The 14,317-nt window shown below is 40.7% G+C and overlaps 1 protein-coding gene across 1 annotated transcript; it reads right to left on the reverse strand.

Moving 5' to 3' along the window:
* Positions 1 to 7,659: 7,659 nt before the first annotated feature.
* On the reverse strand, positions 7,660 to 13,914 carry LOC137796221 (probable nuclear hormone receptor HR38). The gene is made up of 7 exons (XM_068594005.1): positions 13,791 to 13,914; positions 11,465 to 12,360; positions 10,709 to 10,838; positions 10,331 to 10,494; positions 9,973 to 10,175; positions 9,687 to 9,865; positions 7,660 to 9,581 (listed from the first exon to the last, which is right to left on the reverse strand). The coding sequence occupies exons 2-7, from the start codon at positions 12,356 to 12,358 to the stop codon at positions 9,319 to 9,321; spliced, it is 1,833 nt and encodes a 610-aa protein (XP_068450106.1). The 5' UTR covers positions 12,359 to 12,360; positions 13,791 to 13,914; the 3' UTR covers positions 7,660 to 9,318.
* Between the last annotated feature and the right edge of the window lie 403 nt (positions 13,915 to 14,317).

Below are 14,317 nucleotides of genomic sequence, written 5' to 3' on the forward strand. Positions count from 1 at the left end.
GAGATGACGTCACAACTCAAAACACGAGGGCATAGTCAAACTAGAGCAAACGTGCAACAATAATACTTACTGTTTCACTGCCTTCAAAATAAAAGACTTTCGTGGACATGCACAAACATTGTCAACATAACCTTCACCCTTCAGAATAGTCTGCTTCATATATTAAATGGGTTTTGTATATGTAATTTTGAGTTCACTGATATTTTCTACTGAATTTCTACCTTTTGCTTTAAAGCCCAAAACAAATTTAAACTTTAAAATGTGAACTCCCCGAAGTCTATATGTATATATATATATATATATATATATATATATATATATATATATATATATATATATATATATATATATATATATACATATACATATATATGTATATATTTATATATATAATATATATATAAATATATATACATATATATATATGTATATATATATACATATATATATACATATATATGTATATATTTATATATATAATATATATATTATATATATATACATATATATACATATATATATATGTATATATATATATTTATATGTATTATATATATATATATATATATATATATATATATATATATATATATATATATATATATATATATAATACCTGGTATCTCTACAATAGTTGGAAAAGGTCATTATTAATAAAATGTTCTTGTACTTTTTGGTTGAGTATTACAAATATGTTTTTTTTTGGCAGTGTTGATGAAAAAATAATTGTTGTTACAGATGTGTTAGTCACATGATATGCAAAAGAAAAAACACATTTTTGTAAAAAAAAAAAAAAAAAAGAAAAAAGAAATTGTATTACAATTTATGATCGACGCCATTGCATAATTATGATATCAAACAAAACAGATTACTGTGCTGCTGAATTGATCTGTTTCATGCTTTAAATCAATCTCATTTCAAGCAATCCAGACTTGAGTTCAAGCTTTAAAAGCAGCCAAAAAAGTCGGTAGTGAATCTCACTTTTTAGCATGTTCCTCATTCTCACTCATTTGCCATACGCCATGTGAGATATTACTAATTATAACGGTTGTTTAATCAGTATTTAAGTTACATTTTCTTCACAGAATCTGTGGTTTTCTGTTATTTTCTTTTATTGTGACATCATTTGCAGTTACAGATTTCATGGAAATCCATGAAATAATAGTCCACAGAGAGAAAAGCTCTCCTTGAAAACGTACCGTCATGTTTGGTCCTCGGGTATTCGCTGTATGTGCATGTGTGGCATTTTGGGTGTTCAGTCATGTGTTGACTGTAGCTGATATGGATTTAAAAATAGACCAACATTAAGTCAGCAGAGTCCTGCGGCTGGTCGACTGCCTTCAATACCATTCATCCACTTAGGAGGAGCAGCAGGTTTTTGCCCTCAATGTCAACCCCCTGACAGCTGAGCTCACAGCAGCACCTTGTGATCTCATGAGGGCTGCCAGCGCTCCCTCCGCTTCAGACTCCTTATGTAACTCCATGTGAAGTATGGGCAGCCTTCATCTCCCTGATACCGAGTCGGCTCTTTGTCGAGTCGCTTCGCCTCAAGAGGATCCATTTGTGTCGTTGCCTTATTTTTAGCTGAGAAAAAGAAACAGCTGCTAATTTGCAGTATTTGCTTTCTTATTATCGTCGTGTTGTGTTGTTAAACCTGCAGTGGTAAAGCCAGTGCTAGGGTACGAGGGTAAGTAACTAACACAACGGTAACACTTTGATTTAAAGTGTAATTGTGTTGTATGAAGTCAATATTAATATTACATATTCTGATTGGTACTTACATGCAGGATGAATGGAGATGGATCGCTAATCTTTGATGTTTGAGGCACTAACAAGGAACATAGGTCTTAAATTTGTATGAAGGAATATTTACAGTATGGAGTCAGATCAGTCTCAATAATGGCAAATGCACAAGTCCCATTTTATGGGGTCTTTATGTGCACATTTGTGAATCTTCATGTGTGGATTTGCCCTTACTGAGACTGATCTGACCCCATAATGCAGCAGCAGGAACAATGCACATCTGCAGAGGGCAAGCCATGATCTGTTGGATCCATGTATATAAGTACATTGCTGGTTGATAAATGGTTGATATGTTTCTCATCATTCCAATGTTTGTTCCCTTTTCTTTTAGCTTTCCACACCAACACCACTTTGCAGTTCGCCCTTGCCTTGTTGGGACCCATGTCGTCATTTTTCAACCTATGTTCAGTAGCTTTCCTTCAATGTTTTATTCCATTCTTTTGTGTCCATGTCCATTAATATTGTTAACTCCATTTTTCCAGAAGCTCAGTTTTGTTTACCAGTACCATACCCCATCGTTTCCCAACAGAACTTATTCCTCTTTTACCCTCAAACACCTGATTGTTACTCCCTTGTAGCTCTTGTTTAGTTTTCTTCGGACCAGCAGGAACTTTTAAGTATTTTACTTGTTTTGATCCACAGAATTAAATTGACTGTTTAGTAATAATAATAGTTCAGCTTTTGGGTAAATTATGAACCTCTGCTGGTTGTCAAACCATAAAAACACAACCTCTCGTTTTCATTGTTCTGTTTGAATTCAGATTAAACTAAATGCAATGAGAAAAAGTCAAATCCAGAGCTGCTGAACATGTTTTCAGTCGTTTCAGTCGACTGTTTCCAGTCTTTATGTTTCAAGTGAAGCAGCTTCTGGCTGCAGCTTCCTCCGTTGATGTCGATCCTCTAACTATTAAACTCTCAGGAAGAAAGCTATTGTGTTTATTTCTCAAAATGTTCACCATCTGGACAAACAATACGGATACTCATATATAACAATGTTTTTAGTAAAAAAAAATATTTCCTACAGTAAGAGGCAGGGACAAATGTATAATACTAATATATACGGTATACCTCTTATACTCTACATGTCTTTGCACCGTGTGATCGCCTGTATGTTACTTCCTATTTTTAACAGCTCCTCATGTTTCCAAGGACATGTTTGATGCTTTATCACGTCCACCGCTCTTAAGAGGGAGCAAAGTGTCCAAACTGTGCGGGGAAAGTCATTTTTTAAGATCTTTATAAATCTATCAGATTAACAAAACCCGTCACGCCTTTAGCAGTCAGTGTTATTGTTGATCTACGCAGTTATTGTTGTTATATATGTTGTACTTATACACACAGTCTGCACTAGTTGTTGGTTTGCTCTGACCTTGAACCTCCACACACACACAGACACAGACACGCACATGCACACACACACACACACACACACACACCACACCCTGTCCACCAGCCCCCCTCCTCTAACGCCATCCCTGCACTTGATCCCTACGTGTTTGTGTGTGTGTGTGTGTGTGTGTGTGTGTGTGTGTGTGTGTGTGTGTGTGTGTGTGTGTGTGTATGTGTGTGAGGGGGGGGGGGGTTGTCTTTGCTGTGAATAACTTCCAGGCATGCAGCCAGAAGCTGTCATCCACCAGTGCAACACTATCCATCCTGTCAATCTTGTTTTATAATTGTAACATTCTCATATTCTCTGGCTGACCAGAGATAAGTTTCCAACATAAGAAACACACACACACACACACACACACACACACACACACACACACACACACACACACACCTAAACACATGCCGAACACACTCTATGCTTCACCATCAGCATATTCACGTCACATCACATTTTTTTAAGGTGTACAGTTATAAATGATATGAAATAAGACAATCAGTGGTCTGCTCTTCTTTTTACTATGAATAAGCATACTATACTATAATATATAGAAGGAGACTCAAAGCGAACAGAATACTTAAACTTGCTACATCTTCTGTATGAAACACACCAACATATTTTTGTTTGATATGTTTCAAAGTATTTTAGGCAAAAAGCCATTTTCAGTTTCCTCTGATGAAATAAAAAGCGCACAATTACGGGTCTGAAGCATGTTATCTGTCTTTGAGATGCACCACTGAGCGTCCGATTAATAAAGTCACTGCTCAAGGACACCAGGAAGACATTAAATGGCCAATGAGCAGGCAGGTTTCCACCGTCCCTTCTTCTTGCAGCTCAGAATGATAACTCCGCCGGCTCACCATTCACTTATGAATTTAATCCTGCGCAGACTAAGAGCTTAAGACGCGATGTGGGGCGTACAGTTATCACAGGGCTGGCATTAGCGCTGACATCTGCCAACTCATTTATCACCGGACTCCCTTAGAGAGAGAGACGGGATCCAATTACAGAGGTTTCTAAGGGCTCAACAATGGCCTGCTATAAATACACTCACAGAGGGTTTTCCACAATCAACCGCACACCCACACACACACACAAGAACTGTTGCAGGTGTGTACATTAATGTGTGTTTGGATAAACACGGGACACACTGTGCTCATCACTGAAACTAAATTATCACGGCAACCTTTTTTTCCGACGCCATCATATGTGTGTTTTTCTGAAGCAAAGTGAGGTATTCGGCTGAGGAGTAAATACGAGTGATATCTGCAGACCGTTATGTGTACCTGTGTGCTCGCGCTTGTGCATTAAAGTGTATAAAAGAGGGAGAACAGTGGAAAGGGAAACACAGACGCCCCCACAGAGCGCTAAAGAGCTTCACAGAGTTATTTACAGCTCAATCCATCAATAGAGGACAGGTGCAGCATCCTCACAAACAGACCTATTAGCTTTCCGCCCGCTGGAACAATATCCTCTGCAGCAATCAGCTGCTCTCTCTCACACACACACACGCACGCACACACACACACACACATACATGCTTTGTGACAGGCCAATATGGACCATTTTGATGACTTAATTGCTGAATTCTTTGAAGTGATTCATTTATCACTCTAAATGTATTAAGTATCAAAGTCAAAGTCAGTTTTATTGTCAATTTTACATATATGCAAATATACTGAAGATTGAAAGTAAGTTTCTCTTCTGTCCAACATAAAAAAATAAACAATAATTATAATCAAGCGCAAAAAGGTTTAAGAGTTATAGAAAAAAGAGAGAAACATATAAGCATTATAAACAACACAAATTAGGAACTGTGATGTGTATTTTAGCAGCAGTCTAAAAGAGGACGCAGTGAGAGGGTGGGGAGAAGTTATATTTTGTGATAAGAGTCTCTTGCGTTACATTACTATTATGCAGAGTTGCATTTCAGGCATAATCACCGCACGGTTGAACAAATAAATTGATTGGTCGGTCCATTGTTTTGGTCCAAACCAAAGTTTCTGAACAACTAATGGATGTATTATCATGACATTTTGTACACACATTCATTGTCCCCGGACACTTTAATGATCCCCTACATATGTACAACTACATGTTGAATGAATGTCTTTAAAAAAAAAAAAAAATTCTCAATTGTAAAGTACAAGAATAAAGGAAAATGACATTGCTTACTCCTTAAGTCGAGAATAACAATGTTGCTTCTGTACTAATGAATGTATGTTCTCATTTACAACCACGGCTACACTTACATGTGTCAAGAAAAGCCTGTCCTACATGCTGAACATGTTGGTGGCATGTTTCAGTAGCAAAGCAGAAAAGACTGAGCTCAGCATGTCCCTGCCGTACATCACGATGACAAGTGAGCCACATATTAATGGTCAGTGTGTGTCTTGCGTGTAAAGCTACAGTTTGTTCCCGGTAGCATAGTGTTGCATGTCAGGGCCTATAGGTCAAAAGCTAAGGGGCCAATGGCAGCTCCAGATGGTACCTTTCCACTTTTAGAAAAAAAATATAAAGATGGTGTCAAACAGTCAAAGGTGAGCTATATTGACGGGTGGAGAGTGTATTTCGAGTCCGGGTTTCGGGCCATATGAAGAGGCAACATGTCTGGCCTGTCATGGATACGTGACCATAAAGAATTAACAGTCACGATGACTTTAGATGGGATTAAACCAGTGGATGGATCTGGTTTTACTTTGAACCAAAGGACCTCTCTGAACTAAATCCTCATGAAACCTTCTTATTAAACTGACGCACTCATCTGCTGGTCCCACTGCATCTTAATTGGGCAGCATGCTTGCCATTTTGTAACATAATGAAAAACTCAATACAAGCTAGCTTTCATATTGCCTCCTCCTCCTCTTTTCTCCCCTTGTCCCTTTTTTTCCACTCTGTCTGCCAACAGCAGAATCCAGATGACCGGAACGTGGTGTACAGTAGGATCGAGTATCGAGCGGCTGAATGCAGTCGTTGCTGCAGTCTGCTGTGGCCGAGGGCGGCGCGGTGTCGTCTTCCCTTTGGTCAAGGATGTTGCCAACGTTAACGCCGCGTTTGACAGAACAACACAGACTCTGTGAAAAGGAGACGAAGGAGTACTTTTGGTCACTTTTCATCACGTCATTAATGTGTAACAAGCTGCAGCACAGTGAGTGCGGCGTTAAATAAAGGCTACGCTTTGTTTCACGCGAAGCAACAGACTGGAGACATTTTCTAAACTCTTTGTAAAGTCCATTACAAACAGCCCATTAAAAGACCAAAATAAATTACTATATTTAAAAATCTACATCGGCCTTTCTTAGCTTTGCTCAAACAGCAGAACTTTAAATTTAATTCTGATGTCAGCATGTTAGCATGTATGCTAACATGCTGACATCAGCAGCATGTTAGCATACACCGGCTAACATCAGCATGTATGATCACGTGCTGACATCAGCATGTGAGCATACACCGGCTAACATACACGAGCTAACATCAGCATGGATGCTAACATGCTGACATCAGCATGTTAGCATCCATGCTGATGTCAGTATGTTAGCCGGTGCACAATGGATATGCTAACATGCTGATGTTAAACGTGTTCACTATCTTAGTTCAGTATGTTAGCATGCTAACATTTGGTAATTTCCACAGAACACAAATGGCAGCTTAGGCTAATGATGATGTCTTTTGTTTTTCAGCTACTTTGTCAAAATGTTGAACTGGTGACAGTGCTAAAGATTACAAGTTAGTTATTACAACACACAGTTTTGCTGTTTTAGCGCAAGAAATCTGCAGCTAAAATAGTCTTCATAAAATACGTGTTTTACTCCAGTTTCAGAAGCATTTGCTAGAAGCAACAATGTAACTGGTTTGGTTTAAATATTTTGTATTATAGTATATATTGTTGAGCTGTTTTTAAAGACGTACTGTGCACCTACACATGTTTTTGTGACTGTAAACGCATTTATATTACTGGACTGAGATGAAACACAACAATGCTGGTGTTCATAATGACATATCTAACTAAATGTATAAAAACCTGCTTTTCATGGGTTTAAAAGTTCTACTATTTATAATCAGCCCTGAACCTTCAGAGGCCAAGAGTGCCGACAGAGTTGACTGATTGGGCCTACATGACATCGAGGAATGTGTATAGAAATCATGCAGTGTGTGGCCTGAAGCACCTTACACCTACAATAGTATATACATCAGTATAAACCCTCTACAATAGTACATCAGTATAAACCCTCTTGGGGTAGATTCTTGTTTTCTTGTGATTTGTTGCCAGTCTTATGCGACAACCATTTTTGAAAGCCAATACTTCCAAAAACAGAACTTAAATACACAATACACAATAGTTTCCAGAGAAGCGGTCCTTCAAAACTCAATTTTCCCAATAAAAATATTTAAAGAGACAAACTCTATAATCTCACAAACATAGTCATAAATCAGTGGTGTATTTTCAAAAAAGTTTTAATATCAAATATTCTTTGTGTTTTAACACTTCTGCACCATTTTTACGAAAGCCCTGGCAGTATTTTCAAAGTCCACACACACACACACACACACACACACACACACACACACACACACACACACACACACACACACACACGTCTCAAATGAAACACATACAGTCGGAGAAACAAGTGTTTGAACACTGTTTGGGTAAGTGTTCTTAGCTGCTCATCTTCTCATCACATTGGTGATTCCTTAAGATATTTCTTTAGTTCATTTGGAGATGAAAATGCAAAAATAAATCCAACATTTAAAAAACTGCACAACTGAGAAGAACGTGGAAGACAATAAGAGAGCTTCACAAACACACATATGCATGTGTTTGCAGCCAAAGGCAAGAAACCAGTTGATGTCAAACATGAAATGTCTGCTTAAACATGTGGATTTCCAAGCATTGTTGGGTAAAATAAACAATTTTATAAAGGGTGTACTGTATCTGATTATGGATATAAGGAGACTCTGAAATGTGCTTTGACTAATTGTAATAGCTCTGACTCTGATATGTTATGAACTCCACTGCCACAGGAACATGCAAACAGGATTTAATACTTGTTGATCCTGAACCACCTGTCAGCACCTCGATGTCTTCCCAGTTTAGCAGCACGAGGATTGAATTGAAATTGAAGAATCAAATTGTTTTAACAATCACATGCCTCAGGCACTTCATATCAAAATCTGGCACTGACCGGAAATCACATTCAAATATGGATCAGATGTTGTTGGTGACACTGAAATTGATTATTTCACATAATATTAGTGTAATAAATGGGTGGGGAGGGGAGGCGGGGGGGAGTGTTGCTGCATGTGAAATTTGAAAAATCATTTTGTGTCACTTACGATGGTTGAAGGAGTGAGGCTTGATGAAAGGCACTTTGAATTTAGTTATTACAGGGACATGCAGTTCAACCGAAACTCTGCCAACGTCAACTTTTAAAAGTTGTTGCAAAGTGGCAACATGGAGTTATGGCAGAACATTTTGCTTAGCTTAAGGCAATAAGGTTTTTGAGTGGTAGTATCAAAATAGGAGTAAACTTTGGTCCCAGACCTTCCACAGGAGCACAATTAGGAGGGAAAAAACCTTTTGTGATACAAAGAAATTAGTAAATTTCCCTTTTGAAAATAAGGAGTCCACAGATCTTTAAAAAAGAAAGCAGGACGTATGATTCTGCCTGCCTTTTCTTACTAAATAGTCTACTATCTCAGCTTCTTAGTGGGATCAAAAAACATCTTTTAACACTGTGTGTTTTTAAGAGTGTGTTTCTTTTGATTTTAGGAAAAGCTGAGTATGTAACACTGCATTGCATCTCCCCAAATATCCATGGCTTACTAGCTGCATAGCAAGACAACATTCACACATCCAGCACAGCAATAAAGTCAGTTTACAAATACACACAAAATATGTAACAGCGTCCTGTTTCATTGAACTGAAATAAATCTTGATGCGGTACTCACACGTGTACCATAATCCTTTTTTTAAACTTACTGTTAGAAAAATAATGGTCTCTTGAACAATGTCAGACATCTGTCAGCACACAGGAGGTTCACGTTAAAGGAGGAAACCTCACATTTGGTGCTTTGAGTCAATCATCTTTACAAAAAACACATCTGTGCTCATGTTTTTTTTTTCAGAATGGCAGAGTATCCATAAAGATTTTTTCCACTATCGGTGGAGGAGGGACCAGGTCCTCTAGCTTCAGGTAGAAGATGCGCTGCAGGCCCTGCGTGCACAGAGTCCTCAGTTCGGGGAGTTTGCCCAGAAGTCGAGAAAGATAGTTGGGCTGGGTCCGACTCGCTTCTGAGCCGCTTCCGCTCACATGTTCCCTCAAACATGTGATGAGATGAGTCTGAAAGTCCTCCACCCGTTTGGGCTCTTTGAGGCCGTGGCGATCTGGAAGCGGAAAAAAAATATTTTCATAAGAAACGCAGATTAAAAACACACATTTCAAATCCAGTGAGAGTCAGTGGAATGAGAAGTCAAAGAAGAGGCTCTCACCGGTGATTATAACTAACGCTGCGAGACAGGAAAACAAGGAGACGTCTAAATTCATGCGGTGAAGGCTGTGGGAGAAATCCATGATGGAGTCAATCCAGTCCCCAAAACTGCGAACGCACTGCAGTCGGTGGAGGACCAAACCGTTACAGAAGATCAACTTGTTCTTCTCTGGATTCGACCTATTGGGTTTCAAACCAAAAGCACAATCAGCATATTGAAAAGGTGCACTTTAGTCTTGTGAAATATTCGTGAAGATGGCTTTTTTTTCACGGTAGAAGAAGCAGACCTGTAGGCGAGTCGCAGAATGAAGAGTTCAACAAAAGCTGATTCGAGGAGCAGCTCCTGGTCCTCTGTGCAGAACTCGGTGAATCCCGGGATGGTTTCAGCCCAGTTTCGAATTACATCCAAAGCGCCAGTCAGCAAGTCGTAAAACTGCTGGATGTCACCGGCTTCCTCCTTTTCTTTCAGGTTGACGACTGTCTCCTGGTACTGAGGAGGAAAAGAAAGACGGGTCAATGCCACTGAAGAGAACTATGAGATGTTTGCTGTCCAGGAGTTCATTCCCCCTCCCGTGTTGAGTTCATTGTCGGGGATCTGATTGGTACAGGTGAGCTCTGAACATGCTGCAAGTCTTGACATTTTACCTTGGAGTAGTCGAGCTTTCCAATGGTGGGGTTTGAGTCCAGATGAGCTCTGACAAGAGAGGCTATGATGTTGACGTTGGGGGTTGTGGATGAAGCCTCGGCCACAGTCTTAGGCTTGGAGGGAAGGCGACCCCGTCGGCCTTTGAGGCTGTCTGTGCGAACAACTAAGACAGGGACACAAAAAAAACAGGAGCACATGGTTATTGCTTCTACCTGCAATAAAAAAAAAAAACAAGACTGCTGCATCAGTTTCTCTGTTTCTGCAGCTGGCACCGTCATAAAGGCTCTGGTTACATACTGCATGTCTGTCATGTCACAAGGCCCTAACTCGGTTTCTCATACATTACTCACTAGGAGTGAATCTGACATCGCCATTACCTTCTTTGACCATTCCCACGGCCAGACATTTCTGGAAACGGCAGAACTGGCAGCGGTTTCTCCTCCTCTTGTCCACAGGACAGTCTTTATTGGCGAGGCACACGTACTTTGCATTTTTCTGTACAGTTCGCTGTCAAAGAAGGAAAAACAACATTACTATGGGAAAACATAAAAAACATCTGCATACTGTCTTATGTAGGCTTAACTCAGTAGTGTAGTCCGACCGATTGTGTATTTTTGTGGCCCATACAGACATAGAAAAAGTCCTATAATGATACTTTATCTTTAAAAATGTTACTTGTGACCAAGATATTTAATTTATTAATAGCTCTCTGGTGGACAAACCTTGTCTGGTGTCATTATTTCTGAACTCAAAAATGCTTTGATGTTTTGTACCGTAATGGCTCATTACATACTAATACATGCAATAAGCTGTAATCACCCAATTTCCATCAGACTCCAGTCTGACTCACCAGGATGTAGACTGTGGGTGTAAGTCTGCCATTGGCCGTGTATCTCAAGCTGTATTCTCCTAAACTTCCGCTATCTATTTCGCAACTACACCATTGCTGTATCGTGTGCTTAACGCTGTCCAAGATGACTCTCATTGGTTTGAAGAACAAGCTAGAGTTTTATTCCTCCAATACCAGAAAGATAGACCTTTATTTAAGGCTGACACATCGCTTTGGAGATAGGTCTGGCTATGTACGACCCATCAGGCTCCACTCAGAATAAACCTACTGTTCAGCTATTTACCTTGAAGAACCCTTTGCAGCCCTCACAGGTGCGGACGCCATAGTGCTGACAGGATGCGTTGTCGCCACAAACTGCGCAGCGGCCCTCGATGGATCCGGAGTTGTGATTTTTTGGAGAGGCCATGGCTCCCTCCACTATCCTGGGGCTTTCCAGGGGTCCGTGCTCCAGGGACATGGGAGGACAATGATGTGGAGAGACATGCTGCTGCTGCTGCTGCTGCTGCTGCTGCTGCTGCTGCTGCTGCTGCTGCTGCTGCTGCTGCTGCTGCTGCTGCAGGAAGAAATGGTCATCGTGGCCCGGCTGAGCGTCCTGATGCTGCCCGAGGGGAGAATGCTGCTCTGGTGCGGGGCTGCCGAAGGTGAAAAAGGAGAGCTGCTGGGCCATGGCACCTTTATCTGCCATGGAGGACGGCGGCGCTGAGGGGTAAGGGCTGAAAGGGGAATCCCACAAAGGTGCAGACTGGGCCTGAAAGCCTGACGTCGGAGGGGAAGCGGCGGCATAAACCGGGCTGCCATAGTAGTCGGAGCCGCAGGACGATAGTGTTTCATCGAGGCAGCTCAGTGCAAAGGAACCTGGGTAACAGCCGTACACCTGAAGATCATCCAGCTTGAAGGCTTGGCTTTGCATCTGAGGGCAGGAGCTTTCAGCTCCCGCGGCGTGGCCGAATGAAGAGGTGGGAGGGGAGGTGGTAATCTTGCAGGAATAAGCATCAAACTCCCCCATGTAGCCATTTCCCACCAAGGTGTTGATGCTGGGCAACGAAGATGTAGACAGCTGCTCATTTTGGCCACCGATGTCCATCACCAGTTTGGCACTGAGGTCAGGATTTAAGAACTCAGAGCTGAAGTAGTTGTCATGCGGCAGGGAAGCATACTGGGTTTGTACACAGGGCATCGCTAGGACGGAGAACAGAAACAAATACAAATCATGAAAATAAGCTTCTCCTTTTTATATTTATATTTATAACTACTAAATGTCTCAATGCTTATATCCAGGGCTGAGTTGTGGGCTAAACATACGTGGTGCAGGGTCTCTATAACCTTCTGAACAGTAGCTTACTTTAACACCTTTAACGCACAAGGTCTCATTTCCTCTACATGCCATTTCTTGAGCTTCAGGACCCATCAGTCCTCTTTAGAAAATGCAGAGGGAGATCCAGTGAAGCAATCAGATATTGTCGGATATTGTGTTACCGGCTGTTAATGCTTTGAAGGCCTCCTTCAGTGGAGGGCAACCCTCTTTCAACAGGACTGTACCAGGGAGTGCTGCTGGATTGTGTTTCAGGGTGGGCTGTGTGCCAGCCGAAATAGGAAAGGTGGCAAAGCCTGTTTATGTGTCTGTGCTTGTGTGTGTGCATGCATGTGCGTGTGTGTGTGCGTGTGTGTGTGTGTGTGTGTGTGTGCGTGTGTGTGCGTGTGTGTAGGAGTGGGCATGTATTTACATGTGCAAGCGTCCTCTGTAGGATTTGCATATAAACATGAAACACATCTCACGTGATCACAGTTTTTTTTCAACACATTGCAGAATTATTTTGCAAACTTACTTTTAAACTTACACACTACTCAAGTATCCAACGTGTGTTTTAAGTCCTTTAAATATACTCTGTGCATCTTCTTGTTTATTAACGGTAATAGACCTGCACATCAAACATACGTGTGGAATCACTTTAAGTCATTAAGATGAAAACATATTGTTGTAACCGCAGAGCTATTAATCTCAAAATATATATCAGACAGCTGATAAAACTATAAGAGTACAGTGGCAAATTATTTGTACGAGTAGGATTTACTCATGACAAAGTTGACCTACTTTTAACAACATCTCTCTCCATAATAATAATGTTCCACACAGTTGCTCAACTTTATTAGGTCGGCCTGCACTTATAGCTAAAAGCAATGCTCTGCAGAATGCGTTGATTCGACTTTATGTTGTGTGTACTGCTGGTTCAGTGTTGGTAATATGTTGTCCACCCTATTTATATCAGTGATGGTAGTCTCGTGGAATCCACAAAAAATAGTGTCAACATAACTGAACATAATAGTCATAAAGTAAGATTTGCATGGATGTTGTATGAGCTTTTGCTCTTGTACTTAACCAACTTACTACTCAAAGAGGAATGCTGAGACACATATGACATCTTCAAACATCTTTTTTTTTAAATTAAACTAACTGAAATAAAAGTTTGCATTTGTTAAATTGTCCAGTCAGCTTTGTCCCGTGAGCCTATATTATTATGAAAGTATACTAAAGGATAAAGGAAAACATAATAACATAAAATCAGCATTATTGTGCATCCCTAAATATAAAAACATGCAAAAAAACTCACCTGGTTCATGTAAATATCCGGATTTTTAAACTTTGCATTTATTCCAAACGAGTGGAACTGATGAATGTCACCTCTGCCAGCTGCTTTCAGACACACACACTCATTCAAACACACTCTCACACACACATACTGGGTCAGACCAACGCAGGAGGATCCATACACGCTTGTTTTATTTTGGCTACGTCGACAAAAGGCGGGTCCGATGCCCAAAGATGGAGAACGGGGCGGTGGAACGTTCCGGGTCGGCAGCCAATCAGCGCGGCCGACGCGCAGACGCGCTTCCGCGTGACGCACGAGCGGGATTCCATTGACGCAGGAAGCCGAGGGCGCGTGCGTTCTAAATATAAACCCACAACGACAGAGGCGCTCACATGGGGCTATTACTGGATGAAAAATGCTAAAAATAGCGGTAGTTTGGAGGTGCGGACGTTATATGACTGGAAATATAAGATGAAACACGTTTACAGCAGGGAGGCGTGTTGTCACGTGACCGACCGGGAAACACCTGGATGCTTTTTTTCATAAAA

Source organism: Clinocottus analis, unplaced genomic scaffold (assembly GCF_023055335.1).
Source record: "Clinocottus analis isolate CAN_PGR_092001 unplaced genomic scaffold, fCliAna1.0.p SCAF_3, whole genome shotgun sequence".
In the NCBI taxonomy this organism is placed as follows: Eukaryota; Metazoa; Chordata; class Actinopteri; order Perciformes; family Cottidae; genus Clinocottus; species Clinocottus analis.